Source organism: Delphinus delphis, chromosome 1 (assembly GCF_949987515.2).
Source record: "Delphinus delphis chromosome 1, mDelDel1.2, whole genome shotgun sequence".
NCBI lineage: Eukaryota > Metazoa > Chordata > Mammalia > Artiodactyla > Delphinidae > Delphinus > Delphinus delphis.
The window spans coordinates 143,064,006-143,084,879 of record NC_082683.1 but is presented as its reverse complement, the minus strand read 5'-3'; the positions used below and the strand labels follow the sequence as shown (position 1 = coordinate 143,084,879).

Genomic DNA, 20,874 nt, shown 5'->3' with positions numbered 1-20,874 from the left:
GATGATTGTCTCTTATTTACAACTTAATTTGTTGTTGATGTAGAGTACACTGAGCATAAGGAGAATGAATAAAGTGACAGATTCAGGACACATTATTCAAATGAGGATATGAAAGCTGTCGGCCTACAGCTGCAGCCTCCCTCATTCTACAGAATATGGGGACCTCCTGGTTCTGTGTGTGTGTGTGTGTGTGTGTGTGTCTGTGTGTGTGTGTGTATGCGTCTGTGTCTATGTGTGGGTTTTAAGTAATTGTTTGCAACAACTTGATGTTGTGTTAATCATCTGTAACTTTTTAAAACATAGATTGGGTTTTGATGATGATAATGACACACATGGTATCATTATCCAACGAACTCGATAAACATTACATTAGCCGAGATTAGTTTATTAAGGCTGGGTGCTCTTCCCCCCACCCTCTCCTGCCCACCCCCGTGTGTACAAGTTCTTATTTCTGCCACGGAGAACCCACAAGCTGCCAAAATGTGCTCCTTCCTCCGCGACTCCCCTCTCTCTGCAGTGGGTTTTGTGCCCAATGTCTGAGTCGTTTCATTGGCCCCTTTCGCAGGCCGACCCATTTCAGTCTTGCCTTCACTGGTGTTTTACTTGGCCTTGTAAGAAAAGTTCTGTTTTCCCTCCTGTTTGCTTTTAAATCGTGTAGCAACTTCAGCCTTTTATCTCTCTCCTTCCCTGGCTGAGCTCCTTAAGGAAGGCATGTTTCCCCCTCCTTCAGTGCCAGCAAACTGGGCAGGATGGGAAGGCAGAGAGAGGCAGTTACTTAAACAGCTGGATAAGAATCACTAAGCCCAAGAAAGGTCGAGTGCCACAGTAGACCAGGACAGGGTTGGGACCTTGTGGGGGACCATCTGAAACTGACAAACTGAAGGGCATTTGTCGATTGGTTGAGGACCAACCAGCTTCTAGAGCCTAGTTCTTCTTCCAGGGCATCCTCCCAACCCTTTAGTTCTAGGAGGGGGACATTGAGGAGAGGGAGAAAATTGTTATTGTGTGTGTGTGTGTGTGTGTGTGTGTGTGTGTGTGTGTGTGTGTGTTTAGATGTCCATGTTGCCTCCTTCATTCCTCTTGGCGCTGTGATCTGCAGTGTTGTGATATAATGATAACAACACCTTATATTATCTATAATACAATATCCTTTCATTCAGAAGGCCAAAGAGCTTTACAAACTGCATACATAGGGATCACTCATCTACCACTGACATGCAGACACCTAGAGGGTGGAAAGTAGCAGCCATTCTGAGCCAGCAACGCTATCCAACGGTAGATGTAAATATTAGAAGCATTCATGCTTTTGCACACGTGTGGCGGGGGGAAGGGCAAGGGTGGGGGAGATTGTGGATTTGTAGCTTTAGAAATACCGGGCACTGTAAACGACCAAGAAATTGTTCCCATTCCTTTAGAACACATCTAGTAATTCAGCTTTGCAAATAATCACTCACTTTATGTAAATAACAATTAAATACCTGGGTGACCATTTCATTTAAAAAAGCATTAATATTCAGATTATAGATTCCATCCATATTCTATCCATACTGGGAAAGAAGGCTGTTAGTTAGAATGTACGTGAGTCTGGTTAACTCCCAATTATCCACTCTAATGGAGGGGAAACAGTAGGGCATATAAGGCAAAGCAGAAAGTCACCGAAGGTCATTCCTCTTTTATTTTTGGAATGAATTATACATTTTTAACTTTCCTAATTGTGTTTTTTCTTTGGCTAGTAATAAATGAATTTATATTCCCTGAGCTTACACGAATGATAGTGGAAAGTCATGCATAGAAAGGGAAGGATAGTCCAGACAAGGTGTTCCAGAAACTTTCTAGGAAGCAATGGCAGAGCGTTCTTGGATTTCTTTAATATTAAGGAAAATCCAGAATTTGAATATTGACAGTGCATATACTCATGCATATGTATGTGTGTTTTATATATATATATATATATATATATATATATATATATAGTGTGTTTGTATGTGTATATATATATATATATACACACATATCTCTATCTAGATATATAAATGTGAATACTTATTTGCAAGGCTGAAATAACTATATAGATATACGATCCAAAATTTTATTTCAGTCCAGATTCAAGAAACCACAGAATTGAGAAATCCCTAGAAATTGGAGAAGAGACCTTAGGGTTTTATCAGAAATGAAACCCTGCGTCATATATCTTGAAAAGGACATATTCTTGTGACTCTGGACCAAGTAATACTTGTCGCAATGATACAAGCGTATACTTGTTTGTGGCCACATACATGAAGAGAAAATTCCTAATTCTAGCAAAATGTCGCTTTCTGAATCACAGAGTCACTTCATTTCAAATAGTGATCAGAAGTTCGTTTTGCAAGTAAAAAAACCAAGAGACTCACACGAGTGGAAAATATTTTGTTTCATGAATAAGGTGTAGCCTAGGTGTCCATCCAAGACACAGTTGGGAGGTAGCGCTAGACTGAGTTAATCTCCAACCAGCTCCTGGTAGGTGAGCCCCACCAGAGCGATCCTCCCTCCCTTGTATTTTTCCTTAGGAAGGGAGACAGTGCTTCACTCTCCACTCTGGGAAGGAAGTGAAGGTTTTTAAATTACCTTGGGAAAAAAAAAAGAGGTAGGAGGAAATCCTATACAATTCAGAGACGTTGGCTTGGTGAGAAAAATTCTTCTATGGTGATGATATACATGAAGGACGAAACCAGGGCCGTCTTAGTTGAACTCCCAGAGTAAGAATCTAAACAAAGTTCCGTGTTCTCACAGAGAGTCCAGCTTAATTCCCTCATCCCAACATTCAGCCGGACAAAAAGCTCAGCTCATGGGCCTTCAGCTCCTTTGAGAAGGGCAAGGGGGCATGTGGGAGACGGAGGCCGAGGATCCATGGGCCTCCACCGTCTTCCCGGGCACTCCTGGGTGCTGATTTTAAGGTACAAACTAATAACTCTTAGACCACTAAGTACAACAGATTCAGTGCCATTTTAGCTTTGAAGAACAGACGCTCACGGCTTTTCAAGCCGGCGGTGTTAAATGATGTATCTCATTCCCTCCACCCCTTGAGTCAACTGCTGTCCGGCCAGATTAAGGTGTCAGATTGATTTGTTTTATACATCTTTTGACCATGCTCATTGAATATTTAGGAAGTTTCTCCAGCCCATATTGAGGCTGAGATGTCCCGTGGGAAGCATTAATCAAAGTCACAGAGACTCGTACACTGTGGAAACACAGCCTCTTTATTGTAGCGATCAGTTTTTGCAGTAACACATTAACACGACAGAGCTTGCCTTGATAGAACAATTGATCCTTTTCTGGGAAGCCACTACAGAATGGGGGACATTAACTCTTTCAAGTTACACACTTTTTCTCCCCCAAGGTGACTCTCTGGAAAAGAGGGGGCCGGCCTCTGCTGGTGTGGCCAGCAGCCCAAACCGAACGAATTTCAGTAAATTTCAGTTACCTCCCCGTGGAGCAAACCCTGCTCTTCAAGCTGTTGTGCTGGTCATTTTCCTTGTCTCATGTTTGGGGAGTCTGTTGTTTTTGCCCATTCTTCCTCTCTGGTATTTCCATTCTCTAACAATAAGCTTTAAATCTCCCTTTATGTCCCATTCCTAAATAATGGCGAGTGCACTTACTTTTTTGTCCTTCCCCATTAGGTCATTCATGACCATTCTAGAAAAAAAATACCCTTCTATTTTTTTCCTCTACAGTACTCTTGTCCATATGAGACAATGTCTTGTAACAATACAGAAGCCTAATCTCCATGTCAAAGCAATTTTCATTCCCCAGTGCACAGCCTGCTATCATTTTGTAATGTTTTGTTTCTTATTCTAAAAGAATTAAAAAGGAACAGTAAGCCGTCACGGGGGCCTGTAGTCCTTATCTCAGTGTCTGGAAATTTGGACAGTGTATTTTACTGCTGAGATAAAATGGAAAGAACTCCAAGTTCAGCAAATCGTAATGGGTTTAAGTTCTATTGAAATCGGCAACCAGAAGATCAGATAACGGGGGTCCTTCAGTTGTCTTTTTAATCGGGTTCCCCGCAAGGCTGAATAGAGACAGAGCAGACACACAGAGTGAAAATATAATTCTTGGATAGGTTAAGTACATGTTTGAACTCTAGCAAGCAGAAGCGATTTGCTGATGACTTAATCATTTTCTGGTCAATTATCTGTAAGGGCCCTTGCAACTCCATGGCAATTATGATGCAAGTTGGCCTTTTGGGAGAAACACCAGTCTCCCTGCTTCTGTTTCCTTGTTACTTCCATTCTCTGCCATAAATTTTCATTCATTTATTATCTTTGCTGGTATAGAAACAACTTTCTGTGTAGTAATTACAGCCCCGATACACACTTTAGCTGTCATCTTGCTGGAGTCTGGATGTTCTCATGGCCAGTGTTTGATAAGTGGTCTTTGTTGATTTTTGATGAATGTCCATCTTTTTCTGGGGGCCCAGGGAAGGGAATGCCTGTGATGACAAAAGGCAGGGGGTTGTCTGTCAGCCTGCCTGATATAAAGCTATGGATTTATTGGTTTTGACTTGGCAAGTTGAGATGCATCTGTCCTTTTCGTGCACAGAGGACTGTCAATAAGAATGGTATCACTTGCATGAATCCAGGAAGACATCTTCATTTAAAAGGTCACTGGGAAACCTTGGTAAACAAAGTTGTAAAGCCTGATCATGTTGTTGTAACTTGGCATTTAAAACACTGTAATAAGATTCTGTCTATGCTGTCTGTGGACTGTGTCTTAAGCACACCTCCCAAACTGCATAGACTCCAGTGGGAAGGGGGCATGGGTCCTCTCCAGTGCTGGCTGTAGGAAGCGTATGAACAGGTACGGAGGTTTGACCAGACAGCACCAGCCGTGGGTACCGGGTGCACACATTAAGTGGAATCATAGCCGACAGCCACGGGGATCACCCATTACCCAAAACTAAGCGAGTGCCAGATTCCTCCCCTTTTGTGTGAAAGCCATTTGCCAGCATTGAATGAGATTGTCATGTGGTGACACAAATTCTCTTTAAAAAATAAATCACGCTCGTGGTGAAGTCACGTGACTCACCAGCTCTGGTACTTGAATATGACGACTTCCCAGGATTCTGTGGCTTGAACGAATGTCCACAAGAAGTATACAAATGCAGTTTGTTCTACCGAAAGATGAAGGACAACGTTTCAAATAAGACATTCAGCTTAAGGAAAATCAGATTTAGAACATGAGGTTTCCATTTGAGATGTGGAGGGTCGTGACGCAGTTTCCATCGTTAGTTGGTTTTATAATATCCCGTAAGTATATCATTGCTCTTGCCACCATTTTGGTGGAATTAAAAACATACCTTTCCAAGTAAGGAAGGGAGGGGAACTTTAAAAATTCTTCAAATGCTTAAAGAATGAATGAAGAAAAATGGCAATGTTCTTATCCTTTTCAACATTTAAATTTAACAGTTCAACAGATGCATTACCTCTCAGCTCATCAAGTGGTTTAGCAATTTCCGTGAGTTTTACTACATTCAGATGGAGAAGTACGCGCGTCAAGCCATCAACGATGGGGTCACCAGTACCGAAGAGCTGTCTATAACCAGAGACTGTGAGCTGTACAGGGCTCTGAACATGCACTACAATAAAGCAAATGACTTTGAGGTAGGAACTCATCTTTGTTTTTCGGTCATCTCCCTTTTTTAAAAAAAAAATTATTTTCTTTAGAAATGCCCCAAATCTGTCTTTTTTTTTTTTTTTTTTTTTTTTTTTGCTTTGGTATCTCACACAAGCATCCCCCAGTAGGGTAAGAGGTCGAGTGGCAATGAAGAGCCCCCCCATGGGTCCCGTCAGAGTCCTGGGAGCTGACCCACTTCCGTTTCCTTTCTCATCCCCTGCCTCTGCTGCTTGCTTGGAAGACCCATGTGGCCACACAAGAGGGAACTGGCGAATCCAAAGAAACGGCAGCAAGGAACACACACAGAGTGATTCCCTTTCCAGAGAAGAGGTCCCTCCCCCAATAGGCCTTTTTCACATTTAGATTCTGGCGTGTGGATTGAGTTGACATATGCTGCGTTCAGTGGTAGCTTCAAAAGTTGTTTTCTTAAAAAGTCTAGAAAGATGATGGGGAAGTGATTCCATGGTTTCAAACTTTCATGAGCATTCATTTCCTTTCTGGAAGAAACGGTGTGAGAATTTCCCAAGTACCTATGATAAGAGACCCATGGACATCTCTGTTCGCTTGTTTGCTTCTGGTTTTGTTCTTCTGGGAGGACACCCTTGTGTGTTCATTTTGCACACGTGCAGCTTCACGGGCTTGCTGCCCTTCCTTCATACGGTCTTATACATACTTGCATGTGTCTGCAACCTGCATATTCCAGGCACATATGAAGCAGTGCAGATGGTTCCCAGAAAGCCGTATCTATGCAACTATAAGAGATGTGTGGCTATGAGTAAGGCATTTCTTTACTGGCTGATGTGGTGCCTCAGCGTTTTTCATTGAACGGGATGACTTTCCATGAGACAACACCAGCGAATCTCCCAGTACCCACAAAAGCATTTCGCTGAGCCCTGCTGACTGGGGCAATGATGGCTGGAAGTGGGAATGTGGGAAGGGTTCTGCAGGCTGAACCTCTGATGATGAGAATGGACAGGCTGTGGCTTGACAAAGGTGGTCCTTCTCTTGTAGTACCTTGAGGAGGAGAATTTTTCCCCCACATCTGCTCGTGCGCGGACCTTATGTTAATATTCTTGCTTTCCTTACGCAGATAGGTACCCCCAAATGCCCGCAAAGTTCTCAGTGTCAAAGGAGAAAGGGGCGGGCTTCCCTGGTGGCGCAGTGGTTGAGAGTCCGCCTGCCCATGCAGGGGACACGGGTTCGTGCCCCGGTCCGGGAGGATCCCACGTGCCGCGGAGCGGCTGGGCCCGTGAGCCATGGCCGCTGAGCCTGCGCATCCGGAGCCTGTGCTCCGCAACAGGAGAGGCCACAACAGTGAGAGGCCCACGTACCGCAAAAAAAAAAAAAAGGAGAAAGGGGCACCTCGGTCTGGCCTTGTCAATACCGACCTGAACCCCACTGTCCCCCGCTGCTTGCCCATTCCTCTGGGGACCCTTCTCCCAGTGGTCTTAGCAGATCAGTTTTTGTGGCTTATGAAGAACTGAATGGGGAAGTTTAGCAGCGGGAAAGTCATGGTTTTTCCTTGAAAGTTGGAGTGTTTATACTGCAAGCCACCAATTTCTCTTTGCTATCCAATACCAATGTATTTTTCTTGCCAAATGGGTTATAAGCAAAGTTTTTCTTTGGCCAAACACATTAAAAGTGAGGCTCCTTCTTGTACTTACTGCTTCAGTATTTTAAAGTCTCTGTTGGAACAGAGCACTGGTTTACTGTTTCGACAGAACACTCTAAGCTGAAGATTGTGACAATGGCTAAACTTTTTTTTTTTTTTTTTTTTTTTTTGGCCACACTTTGTGGCATGTAGGATCTTAGTTCCCTGACCAGGGATCGAACCCGTTTCTCCTGCATGATGACGATGGCTAAACATTTTAAAGAAATCTTATTAAAAGCTTCACTTCTCCCCACCCCCTCTCTGATAAGTCTTTTGCTGTCAACTTTGAGCTAAGAGAATTCAGCAGTGTGCTAGTGAACTAATTGCAGTTTATTATGATAAATATTCGTTTGGCGGCGTGCGTCAAGCTTCATAAAAGAATTGCCCGAGATCCACGGGATGGTTTGTGCATTTTTGCTGAGTGACATACTCAAGAGAACAAATCCTGACAGTGCCCATTAGGATTTTTTAGGGTCGTGTAAACCTTACCTGGTTGGTTTTAATCCCCTACTCAGCGCAAGGGCCAAAATGACACAAACGGGATGGCTGGAATCAAGAGATACCCAACAAGCTGCTCCGTTTAGCATCATCTAAATCCTCCTTTAATATGATTACCATCTGATATTCCTCTCTTTGTGAATCATATCCACTTCCAGCCAGGCCACCTCTCCTTTATCTGCAGTGTCTATTTTAAGACTGCTTCAGTGCAAAGAGTATGGGGCCCAGGGAGCAATTTTGTCACTTCTCATGTGACTTCAGACAAGTTATTGGACTATTCTGGGCCCTATTCCTCCTTCGGTAAAAACTAGGCTCTTTCCGGAAATGTGCTAAGAACAAAGCAGGAGCTGGATTCTGCCCTGCCCCCTCCACTTACCCACACATATGCACATACACACCCCTACCACCACATATGATCCTAATATCATGAAGTAGTTTTTAATTTAGCCTCTCAGTTTGGGGCACTTACTAATAAAATCTTCAGATAAGATGATCCTTCTTTTCTGTGCCTTTGTGCATGGAGGTCAGTGCTTAAGTGAGATGCTTAAAAAGCCGCTGGTCCAATTGCGGTGAGCAGGGGCTACTCTTCGTTGCAGTGCGCGGGCTTCTCATAGCGGTGGTTTCTGTTGTTGCGGAGCGGGGGCTGTAGGCACGCGGACTTCAGTAGTTGTGGCTCGTGGGCTCAGTAGTTGTGGCTAAAAAAAGCCTGCGCGTAGCAACGAAGACCCAACACAGCCAAAAATAAATAAATAAATTTGTAAAAAAAAAAAAAAAAAGCCACTGGTCTTATCATTGTTGCTCTTCCAGTGTGGACCGTGGCTGTGAGCCAGAAGTAGACCCAGCACCTCTATCTGATACCTTAGCTGCTATTGCATGCACTGCTTGACTTTTGCATCTAAGTTTCTCCCCTGAAGAGCAAGTCAAGTGCATCTGCAGTCTAAAATGAGCAAGTGAAGAAGATGGCAAAGTAGAGAACTGTACACCTGGTTTATTCTTAAATTTTTAACCAGATATGGGGCCTAGTAGAGAGACGGAAGTTATGCCTACATGATGCCCAAAGATCCAGTCAATTTAAAGGAATATATTAAACCAACCATTAGCTGGCCAAATAATAAAACGTCTTCTTGATTGCATTTTAAAATTCCTCAATCAGTTAATCAGTGGTTTGTAGCAATGATAAAATAGCTCACATTTATTGACTGTTTAGTATGTTCTGGGCACTCTTCTAAGTGGTCTACCCATATTAATTAATTTAATGTGAGTCCTAATGATATGGATATTAATACCAGAAATACTTCAGCTTGCCTAAAGCTTTATACTGTTTCTAAAGCAGTTCTAAGTGGGTGGGAACAGGGGAGCCAGGGAGAGAGAGCGGGGGTGAGGCTAACGCTTTTCTGTCCTTTGCTACCTTCTCCTTCCTTCTTTCCCTCCTCCTCCTCCCCTTGCCTTTTCTCAGCTTTCTGCTCCACCTCTGCCTCTGTCATAAGCTTGCTGGCGGCACCTCTGTCACTGCTAAGCGCCACCCCCCTCCAGCCCCTGCTGCTGATGGCTCTCAAGGCTGGAGTGGCTGCTGACCCCTGGCCTGCGGGAAAATAAAGCAGATGGGGAAGGTTTATCACTAGTGCAGAGGGAGTGGCTCGCATCTCCCTGCTCTTCTAGACCCTGCGCATTTCCTGTCTTGTATGAGTCAGAACCTTCTAAGTGACAGGAGAGCCTGTTCTGCCTTTTGTATCAGTTTACACAATTGCCAAGATTCTTGGCACGGCATTCAGACTTGGGGTGGTGAGAGCTTGAGAAGTCCCAGGGGATGTGGAAGAAGACACTGAAGGGGGAGGGTAGGGGGGGGATGAACCACGCTTTCAGCTTGTGCTCAAGGGAAGAAAGTTGGCTACAGGACAGGGGTCGGGCATCTCCCTCCCAACACGAGTCCGTGAAGGTGTTCAGACAGGCACGTTCAGTGACAGGCCGCATTTTTTTTTTTTTTTTTTTTGCGGTACGTGGGCCTCTCACTGCTGTGGCCTCTCCCGTTGCAGAGCACAGGCTCCGGACGCGCAGGCTCAGTGGCCATGGCTCACGGGCCCAGCCGCTCCGCGGCATGTGGGATCTTCCCGGACCGGGGCACGAACCCGTGTCCCCTGCATCGGCAGGCAGACTCTCAACCACTGCGCCACCAGGGAAGTCCAGGCCTCATTTTTAACTCCCGCTTTTCACGTTAAATGAGATGGGTAACAATACGTTCGTCGTTCCAGGTGTTATGGTATATATTGCCATGCTTCATTCTCACTTCATTTTGAAGAGCTTCCAAAATTGATTTTTATAGGGAGGGAAATGAGGTTTGGGATTCCTTCCCAGTTTTTAAATCACACTGATACTTCTGACTTCAGGGGCATAGGAGTTGAATTTTATTACTTCTGTTTCCCTCACAACTGTGGCAGGGAAAGAAGGCAATGAGCGCTGTCAGTTTCCAAGGCAGGTTGACACGTTTTTGCAGAGAACTCGACTAAGGCAACCGATCTGTGTAAGTCACAAAGGTTAAACGCACTGCTCAGGGAGCCGGAAGACAGCCACCCTAGGTTGACTGAGGTAGGCTGGCCGCTGGGAAAGGCAGGATGACCCAGAGCTTGGGGTCTGGGATGGCCTGCATGGAGGTTGGGAAGAGAATGTCGCAGACCCCTTCTTCTGGGCTGACCCTTCTGACCGCAGGGGCATGTGCTTTGGACTGTATTGCTTTTCTGTTTCCCTCACAACTGGGGCAGGAAAGAAGGCAAGGCTTGCAATCAATTTCCAAGACTTCCCTGAGCACTCCTTCTCCTTTTCTCCATTCCCATGAGCTAGCTCTTCCCCCGCGGTGGTCAGCCAGGTGTCCCCCGTGGGCCATTAGTGGCTAGCCAATTAACTGCGGGCAGGGTCCAAACTCGCAGGAGGAGTGACTAACTTCCCTTGCCCTCAATAAAGACCCAGGGCTTTGGATGGAAGGCTTAGAAACAAATAGAAAAGAGAACTTGATTCATTGATTAGTGGGCTTGTAACTGTCATTTCCTAAGATACTAATAACTCACGGGGCAGACGCTCCATCGTGGAGCCAGTGGTTTGACTTATTTCTAGGTGTCACATGACAGGCAAGAAGGGTACTTCTGCAGGCCTCTCTCTGTGTCTTCTCACTCTCCTCTTAGAAAGAGAAAATGAAAAGGCAGCACTCCTCACATCCCCCCACGCACACACCCACCCAAACGCACGACACTTAAACACATAGAGAGCATCCACTCCCTCCACCAGGCTCACCCCCATTCCCAGCCCACTCCCGCTTTCCACACGACGCACGTTTAAGAAGATTTAATATATTTGGAAGTCCTTCATTCGCCCTGTCCCCTCTTTAAAGAAAAATGAGGACAGGTGGATTTAGGAAGCGCTTCCCTCTGCTCCAAATAGATACTTAAATATGAGTGATCATTTGGAAAACTGGCACAGGAGGGAAACCCTTTTACTGCCCTTGCAGTCTTTTGGCCTCAAAGCCGAGGTGTCATTTAAACGATCACACAACGCACTCTTGGTGGGTGGCAGGAGGAAAAGAAACCTTTGCCGTTTCCTTCCCTGCCAGTCCCCCCATTGACAAGCCAAATTGATCTTTTAAGAGACTAAATGAATGTTCTCTAAATATATGTACACACATGGCTATCTGGAAACATATTCCTCGTACAGAATGATTGCCTGAAATTTGAAGGAGGGAGCCGTAAAGACGCCAGGCTGGGTGGGGAAGGGGGGGGGGAGGTGGCAGGGGTAGGGGAGGGCACAGGGAGAACTGCGTGCCCGAAGCTTCATTTTTGCACCGCCGTCCATCTGGGATTCAAGGTGTTGATCAGTATAATGAAGCAGGCCCATTGATTTATCATCTATTTGGTAATGTCGTTGCATTTTTAGCGCCCTGTGTCTTTTTTGTCATCGGGTTACATTCAAGCACAGGAAGATCAACGTTCAAACCTCCTTACTCAACAGCTTTATTAGTTATAGCATTCCATGACCTTTCTCAACATTCTTAAAGAAAAAGATACAGTGTAATGTCGCTTTACTTTGCTTATTGTCCTTTGTTGGGGGGAACAAAGCATTTTCTACAGTGGCTATAGCACATAATTATACAACTTTCAATGGCAGTGTCTTGGTATCAAAGTTCAGAGGAGCCTTTAGAAAAAAAAAAAAAAGATGTTTTGTGGCAGCCTAGGGAGGGTCTCATCTTTCCTTCAGAAAATAGTTCAAGGCTCTTCTGTCAAGCTTCCCTACTTAGAGCTTTTTCTCCTCCTGCTTCATAAAGTTTAAAGCAGATTCAGTGGAGTTCTATGATCTATTTCCTTTGAAAGATTGTTCCTCGGCACAGAGAGGCCCTTTGACTTCAAGAGTTCACAGATTCATGTCTTTAGGTATCATATGTCTGACCTTATCAGTTACTCCATTTAATGTCAGAGAAAAAGTCTCAACTCTTTGTGTTTGTCTGTTTTGCCTCTGTGAAATGATTTGGTGAAAAGACCATCCTTTTTAACACACCACTGAGAGGCCGTTTCTGCTGCAACCTACCCTGTGGCTTTTCTCTCTTTAAAAAAAAAAAAATTGTCCTTGTGTTTTGTGTATGGATGAGTTCACAGTGAGAATAGAATTATACAAGGGCAGGCGCACACACAAAAAAATCTTTTGCTTTCCTCCCACACCTCCCCCCGCCCAGTGATCTATTGGCTCTCTTGGTGGCTGTACCCCAACAGGCAAAGCCATTTAGCAAACACAGAGGTGGCAGCCGCGTCCACTGCTGGGACAGCATTGGGTTTTTCCCTTGCTTCGACCTACCCCTAAGGCCTTCATAATTAATTGTCCTTCAGAGATGAGGAAAGTTCAGAGACAGTGTGTGGCATGATGGCCATTGTCTGACGTTCAGTTCTCCTCGCCTCGCCTCTTTCTCTGTGCCCCACAAAGGGTTATCAATAGGAGAAAGGGAGCCCGTTCTCTGCTGAGAGCCGCCGGTGGTGGTTGGAGCTTTCAGTGGGTCGGTATCATTGTGTTCGGCCCATCCTGGATTAAATGTCTGCAGGTCTAACCACCTCTTGAAAAGCAGCCTGTTTATTTCGCCTAGATTAAACAAACTCATTTAGCGAACCCCAGGCTTGTTCAAAAGTTGGTGATCCCTTTTCACGTGGCAGATAACATTTTAAATCACATTTCCTCACCCCATCCCACCCCGGCCCCGCCCCCAGGATTTTATTGCACTTTTAACTGTTGGGTTCTTTATCAGCCATAGGGCAGAAAATGAAATGATCGTTCACTCACTTCTCTTAACCACTTCAGTGTACACTTGCCAGAATGAATGTTTTTGCAAACATTCTTCTGATGAAGCGTAGGACTTTGGTTCTTGAAAGTAGATTATCCTCGTTTTAAAATATTGTTTCACCTTCAACGATTGCCTCAAGCCAGTCTTCAGTGCTATTTGGTAACAGGACGTAAAACAAATACAACCTGTTCCCCGCCCCCCCTCCCTACCCCTGCCCTTTTGGCTGAGACACCAAATAAAGATGCACTATGGAGACAGCTATTTGCAAAGTAAAGGGAAAAGAGAGCGATTAATGATGATTATACTACTGTTCCTGTTAAATAGAGTGAAGCCAAGAAAACAAATAGAATCGTTCTTCCTAGGAGCAGTTGAACCAGCACGTTAGAGAGGTTTAAGATCGCTTCCCTGTAGTGTTCACAGAGACCTCAAGGCAGAAGGAAACCGTATTTAAAGAGCATTTCTGTGTCCCTGAGAGCAGTGTCTTCTGGAGAAAGGGGCCTACAGGATGGGCAGAATCTATTCTGTCCCTGTTGTTCTTTGAAGACACTCTCACAACAGACCCTTTGCTATTGAAAGAGAACCTGGATCTGGAAGTTGACACAACTACTAGAGTCATACCAAAAAGAGGATCATAAAAAATTAAAGTTATTCTTATGAATCTTTCATTAGAAGTAATGAAAAGGGACAGTAGTGTAGTCTAAGTCCTTTGTGTTGCCAGCCCTTCTTCCGGCCTCTGGGCTATTGTTCTTTCAGCTCCTCAAACAGACTTTTCACTTTCAAACTGACAAAAGTCACTTAAAAGCCAGACAGCTGTACTAACACACCCACCTTACGAAGCTGGAGCCAGGGCAGGTGCCGAGGCCAGCTGAGAGACCTTGTTTAAAATGGGCAGGGGCAGCTCCCTCCTGCCTTCCTGTTGTTTTCGTGCTCTGCTTTGAGGTGGACCATTTATTGCTACTGTGCGATCCTCCCTCCAGGCGCCCCCAAATATTTCTTGCATTTTCTTTGCAGCAGGAAACCTTGACACTCATGCTAATGTTTGTCCCTCGGGTTGGGTTGAATGGCTAGGGTCAGGTTCGTGGAAGGTGGAGCACAGAACTTAGCAGAATCACAAGGAGTTTTACACTCTTTCCTTCCGTTTCTCCCCTTCCTCCTCTTTTTCCAGCCTTTTCCAACCAGTCTGAATCTCTCGTAAGCTTTTCAGATTTCTGTGGCCTCTTCAGGAGTAGCTGGGATTGGATAAAACACAGCCACCAGTGGTGGGGACAAGCCTCACCTTAGGATGTGAGATACAGCTAGAGAGAGGTAGGCAGGTAGTCCTGCCCGCGTCCCAGGCCTCAGGGCGCAGCCGCCATGGGCCCCGGCGAGTCCTCCCCGTGTGTGTATTACAGCCCCCCTGCTCCCCTGTCACCTTGTGTACAGTCTGGTCTGTGACACTGATGGTGATTATGTCATTATTTTGCTCTGGGGGCCCTGGCACATCTGCAGAGCCCAAGCACATCTTCTTTGTTGCGCTGGCAATCGTCCTGCACCACAAATGCTTCATTAGCCCTGCTGGCGGCCTCCTTGCCAGACGCGAGTGCCCAAATCCAGGCTTCTTTCTGCTCCGTTCTTTTGTGCAGCTGATGATCGTGTATTCATCTTCCTGGTTCTTCCCCATTTTCCTCGACTTCTGAACTCCAGATGTCCCAGTGTTCTTGCCCAGAGCCCTTGAAAGTGCACAACGCGAAACAAGGCAACTCTTTACCCCTTAACCCATCCTCACCCCTTCCCACCTTCCTACTTTTCTCCTCCCCAGACGAGTAGTGATTCTGAATATCTCCCCAACAGGAGGACTAACGTTTTCAAACTTGCAGTTTGAAAAGATACCACGGGATTGCTCCCAACTTACAGTGGCACTTACGGTTAGAATGAGGACTTATTAGGCATTTGCTTGGAGATGGGTGCCTTTCTCCTGCAGCCCCTTCCCTCTCCTCGGCTCTTTTATTTCCTCCTGCACATTGCCACGTTTTACCAATCTTCAGCAAGCAGTCTAAAATGTGAGTACAGAAAATATTCTTCATGCCTCGCTGAGCATGTTATAGTCATCTGAAGGTTCTTTTTCTCTGCATGGCATCTTCGTCTGCACTCTACCCCCTCCCAAAATCCCCTGCCCCCTCCTCCTGCTGTCATAACCTTTTTTTTTTTAATTTATTTATTTTTGGCTGCCTTTGGCTCCCCAACAATGACCTATTATTAGATATTGAAAGTGACGAACACGTGGCTGTTTTGGAAACGAGCTAAAACATTTCTCTCGAGTTTTATTCTATATGTTTAGAATACATACAGCACAGCTTTTCTTAAGGTGTGCTGATTTCTACATTAACTGCAGGAAATTTTAGAGCTTAATATCTTGGGCTGTGATGGGTACTACATAATCGGTATGTTTAATTTCCCCTTAAATGTGAGTTAATTGATCTGTGTTAGCAGCTTCTCCAATAGAGAGTTTAACCAGTTCTGTCCCCCCACCACTGCAACATAAGATGTTTCCAACGTCTCTCTGTTTGAGTAAAATGTAGATTTTAATTTGAAGGTCTACTGAAAGGAGTAAGTTCATATTTTTTATAGGAAGCATGGTCAGATCACTGTCCTGAATTCTAATTCGGAATCCGAGGACAAAGACCCTGGCAAGGATTAAAGAAAACCCCCTCTGAGGAGTGAGCTGCTGTTTTGTACTGGGTTTCTGAGCTTACCAGTCATTGACCCCTGTTCTGAATATTAGGAACAAGCTAGGTAACAGAGTGAGGACAGAGGTGGCCAGATCAGTAGGCCAGCAGCCCTGGGCAGGGAGCATGTCGGGAGAGGCGGGTACCTGTCACTGATTGCATCATTTTCGAAAGACTCAGGATGTCCCCAGAACATTGCTAACCTGCCATTTTTAGATCATTATGGTTTTATCAGCCCTGGGTTTATTAAAACCTTTTTAAAAATGTAACTCCATTCTCAGAATACACCACTTCTCAAGGTAGTCATTCTCTAAATGTCTTACCTGCTGTGAAAATAGTATCTTCTTTGTATGGCTGTTAAAGTGATTTCCCTGGAACTCCAAAGGGATATCCCTTGTTAGAATATCCTGGGATTTGTGAACAGGACTGTGGCCATATTCTCCATTTCCTCTCTGATTTTAGAGACTTTGATCATTACTCCCTCTTAATCTTCATTTCTCCAGATTAAGGAGCTCTAATCCTTTTTAAAAGTCTAATCTCATACAGTAAGTGGGTTGCGTCTGATCATTTTAGCAGCCCTTCTGTAATGCTCTTCCGGCAGGACCATGTTTTCCTGAGGGACAGTTACAATTACAGGACAACAGGGCAGAATTCCAGTGGGCAGCCACATCACGGTTTTATACCTCACATACACCTCCAGTGCGGCTTTTCTGATCGCCCCCAAAGTTCATCCTCAGAGGCTGGATTTCTTGACTAGCGTCTCAGTAGCACTTACTGGTTCAAATGATCCTATGAGACCAATTTATGAGACCCTTGGCAAGTATTCTTGCAAATCTGATTGCTCTACGGAACATATCCAGCCAAATAAAAATTGCACAGATCCACCCTGCTGTGCAGATGTTTGCAGTGTTTTTGTAGGTAACGTATTGGAGTGTTTGACATCATGAAGACACAGCCTTAACCTTGGGCTTGAGTCTACAAAAATGACAACTAAGGCAAGAAAGCTCTGATCTCTGTATTATTCTCAAGCAGGAAACAAAATGTTCACTTACAAGTAGGTATAATTTTATATAAAAACATCACCTTGAGATCTTAAAAGGGACTTCCTTTGGGGGAGTCTTTCCAATGTCAGTGGTCCTGGACTAATAATAGCGTAGAACTTAAGAGCATGGTTTCTGGAACCAGTCCCTGGGATCAAATCCCAGCGCTGACGCTTTCTAGCAGTGAAACCTTGGCAAGTGTCTTACCCTCTCTGTGCCTGCCTCAGTGTCCTCATCTGTAAAATGGGGGAAATGATAGTGCCTACCTCACAGAGCTGTTGTGAGAATTAAAGGAACGTCCATGAATATGTTAGCACGAAGTCAGCGCTATATAAGCATTTGCTTTCATTCATTTGTCAAGCCAAAGAGAAGTTCCCTTGTCGCCACTGTCAGTAACCCAACTCTTGCATCATTTCCTGCTGACCCTAAACAGGAAAACAAACAAACAGAAGAGCAAACAGGGAGTTCCCGTTAGAATTGGGACAAAGAGTCAGTGCAAAAGTGGTTTTGAAAAGAGAAAGTGATTCCTCCTGCCCCAAGGTTGGCTATAAAGATGACAGCAGCCCGGAACAGCTCCGGGCTTCTGGAGTCATGGGTTCCAGATGAGAAGGGCAGCCACGAGATGACAGGGTAGCGTGGAAGGAGCCCCAGATGGGAGGGTCTGCCCCTGGCAGCACCTGCCTCTGTGGGCTCCACTTCGTTCACCTGTAAAGTGATAAGATTCAAAACAGAGCTTTGTTCTAGCTCTGAAATTCTGCGATTCTAGAACAGAAGACATTATGCCTTCTCTACATAAGTCTCGTGCAGGATGCAAAGCCTTAAGCAGTGACTGTGGAGGCCCTGGGAATACAGATGGCAACCAGGTGGGGCCACTTCCACCCTTGGGGTGCTGCTGTGTCTTAATTATCTTAGTAAAAATCTCCAGGGTGCCCAGTTTAGTGTTCTCCCAAGGCCCTCTTTGCAGATCTTTTAACAGTGCCCTTGGAGATGTGGCAACTCCCTTGCTGGGATTATAGAGGCGAATTTTTCAAATTCATAGACAATTTATTGGCATTATATCTGCTGCTCACTTTGTTGTGGTGGCTAGGGCAGCCAAACAGTGAGGTCATTCATCCGAGAAGCCCTCATGCCTGTGGGTTTTCTAGGAGACGATATGGACCTGAACAAACTAACAGAGAGCCTGTATACCTGTCCCCACACACGTTCCACCGGGGCCACAACTCAGCCCAGACAATCGGCCTGTGTAATACGTATTAACTTCTGTAGAATATACAACATCTCCCCTCTTTCAAGACAGAATTAATTGTTTTGGATGTTATAACGACCGTCACTACTAGGTTTGGTTGGTAGTTTTTGTAAAAGCAACATCATCCTTCCCTTTAAGCATGTCTCAAATGATAGTAGTCAATCGGGAATGTCTTTTCCACTGGGATTTTGTATGTACAGCATTGTGTTTGGGAGCTATCCAATCCTCACACAGGTCACCTGGATATGTTTTTTTCTATCTTTCTTAACGGTAATTGTACCCAACCTCTGTTTTTTTTTTTTAAGGCTACCTTAACGGTGGAAAATAAAATCTGGTACTAAAAATGACTTTTAGTAAAAGGTAATATATTCCCTGAGAACAGATATGGGGGTTTGAGTAGGGGTGAAGGAAGAGGCATGATCAGAAGCAGAAGTCGGCTGTGCTCTCAAGGCCACTGTACTTCCTTTAATACAGAGAGTATTTTTCAAAGATTTATCATCTTTTTTTTTTTTTTTGGCTGTGCTGCACAGCTTGCGGGATCTTAGTTCCCCAACCGGGGATTGAACCCGTGCCCTCAGCAGCGAAAGCGTGGAGTCCTAACCACTGGACTGCCAGGGAATTCCCAGAGATTCATCATCTTAAATGACCTGAAGGTGTACCAAATAATTTGTATGTAGACTCCTGACCCTGCCTTTCAGCAGGGCCAGTCCCAGGTCTCGACAGCATCCTAAGTCTTCCCACCGCAGACATAACCTCCAGACCCATGAGGTGTCGGTAGCGTTCTAGAGGACTTCCAAAGGCTCCCGGGGCCCTTCTGGAATCTGTTTCTCTGACTTTCCGAGCTATTTACCTTTCTTGAAAAAGGAATGTCAAAGCCCTTCACAAAACTCTTAGGTTGCTTTTGAAATACGGCTCATGCTTAGTTTTGCAAAGGGTAAGCCTGGAGGAGAAACCCATAGAGTTCCCTAGGACACAAAGCAGAATTTTTCTGACTTTTTTGCCTTTCATCCCAGTCCCTTCCCAAAACAACCCAGGTATTATTGGGGCTGCATCAGCTGTTGTCAGCAGAGAGGCGGCATCTCCCGTGACCCGGCGTTCTCCGAAGCTCTGTTCATCTAGCATCCGTATCTCCCAGTGCCTTCTTTGGTGCTTACTCTGAGCAATGCTATTCTCATTGTCCTGCCTCAACCCCACTTCCTAGCAATCTCTCCCTAGGCTTCTCTCTCACATTGCTCCACCCACATGAATAAAGGGCACACGCTAGTTCTGATGTTAGCCTGGGCAAAGCGGAATTATGAAGGTAAACCTCTGCATTAAACAATCACGGAATGCATTCTCCAACGAAACAGGAGTAACTGCGGCTTATCCGTGCCCCAGCTTCCTTCGTGCAATATTGGAGAGGTGATGCCATGTTGTTTTTGAATAATCTCCCATCCAAGAAGGGCAGCAAGCTTGGCCCTATTTATCCTACTGCCTCACCCAGTAATGGTAGCAAAAGTTAAACTTCAAGCACTATGAGCCTGTCTTGAACTCAGACGCGGTTGGCACATAATTCATGGGGTTGACTTGAAGGGAAGTTAGTTAAGGCTGCAGAGTGACTGGTATACTGCTTATTTTCCCCTCGAAGCTGATTCATTACCTGTGTCACGAAGGAGGGATAGATTCCTCCATGTAGTTCGTTTGAATATTTGCTGGCAGGAAAGCTCCTAACGAAAAGCTCGCTGTCAAAGCAGGGCAAGACTGAGGTCCACCTGGTTCTTCGCATCTCTCTGTGTGGTCCATTAATTATTCCTGTAGACACGGCCAGCCTTACACGCATCTGAGGAGTGGCGTGACAATGTAGGTTGAATTCGGGTATGTTGATCCCAGCTACCCTTGCAAGAACTACTAGTGTGCTGACACAGGATTAGAGAAGAATGAAAGAGCATTAGGCCTTCAGAAAAGTGGTTAGCTCTTAAGTGTGGCTGAGAGCAGGGCTTGGCACACTCTGGCCTACAGGCCAGCTCTGGCACTGAATCTGTTTTTTATGACCCTTGTTAAGAAAGGTTTTTATATTTGTAAAGCAATGTGAAAAAGATGAATATGCAGCAGAGACCAAATGTAGTCCACAAAGCCTATGTATTTACTGTCCAGCCCTTTGTAGAAAAAGTTTGCCGACCCCTGGCAGAGGCTTTTTCTCTCTTTGGTAGAACGTGAACTCTCTGAGATCCTTTCTAGTTCTGAAGTTCCAAAACTACGCTTCTTTGATGCAGTAGTCTCGGTCCCATCTTATCCGAACAGCCTACCAGATGTGTCCTTCCAGCAGAGAGCTCACCCTTGTTTTTAAGATGGGAGAGTATCTTTATAGTCTCTTGGGGGTGGAGGGATGGGAGAAAATATGAGATTTTAGCGTTTGATGCCTTTTCTATGATTTTGTTTTTGTTTTATTTTGACTGATGCTCATTTAAACTTGGAGTCATGTGTTGAGACGTGTTTGGGAGAGAAGGAAAATTTAACTCATGACAACGAATAACATGACAACTATTGTATTTCCTAATACATACAACACCAAGACCTCCAAGCATGAGCAAGCAAACTAGCCACTTTAGGCGTATTTGGTGAACCAGATTTCAGCGGCACAAAATAATTTTGACAGCCTCATAGAGTTTATTATAAAGACATTCGTCATTCCATTCCCAGCAAGCTAGTACTTCCTTTTCTGGGGCTGTGGGAGACATGGTTATTTATCTTGGTATCTATAGGCAAAGTTGCCAGTGGGATGTTTACACAGTTTA

General features: G+C 44.9%; 1 protein-coding gene across 1 annotated transcript in view; it reads left to right on the top strand.

Annotated features, from left to right (window-relative positions):
• Positions 1-20,874, top strand: part of PROX1 (prospero homeobox 1) — a 50,650-nt gene that overhangs the window by 16,427 nt on the left and 13,349 nt on the right. The window contains exon 4 of the mRNA XM_059994862.1: positions 5,445-5,639. Coding sequence (XP_059850845.1) covers positions 5,445-5,639 — 195 coding nt within the window. The remainder of the gene's footprint in view (positions 1-5,444; positions 5,640-20,874) is intronic.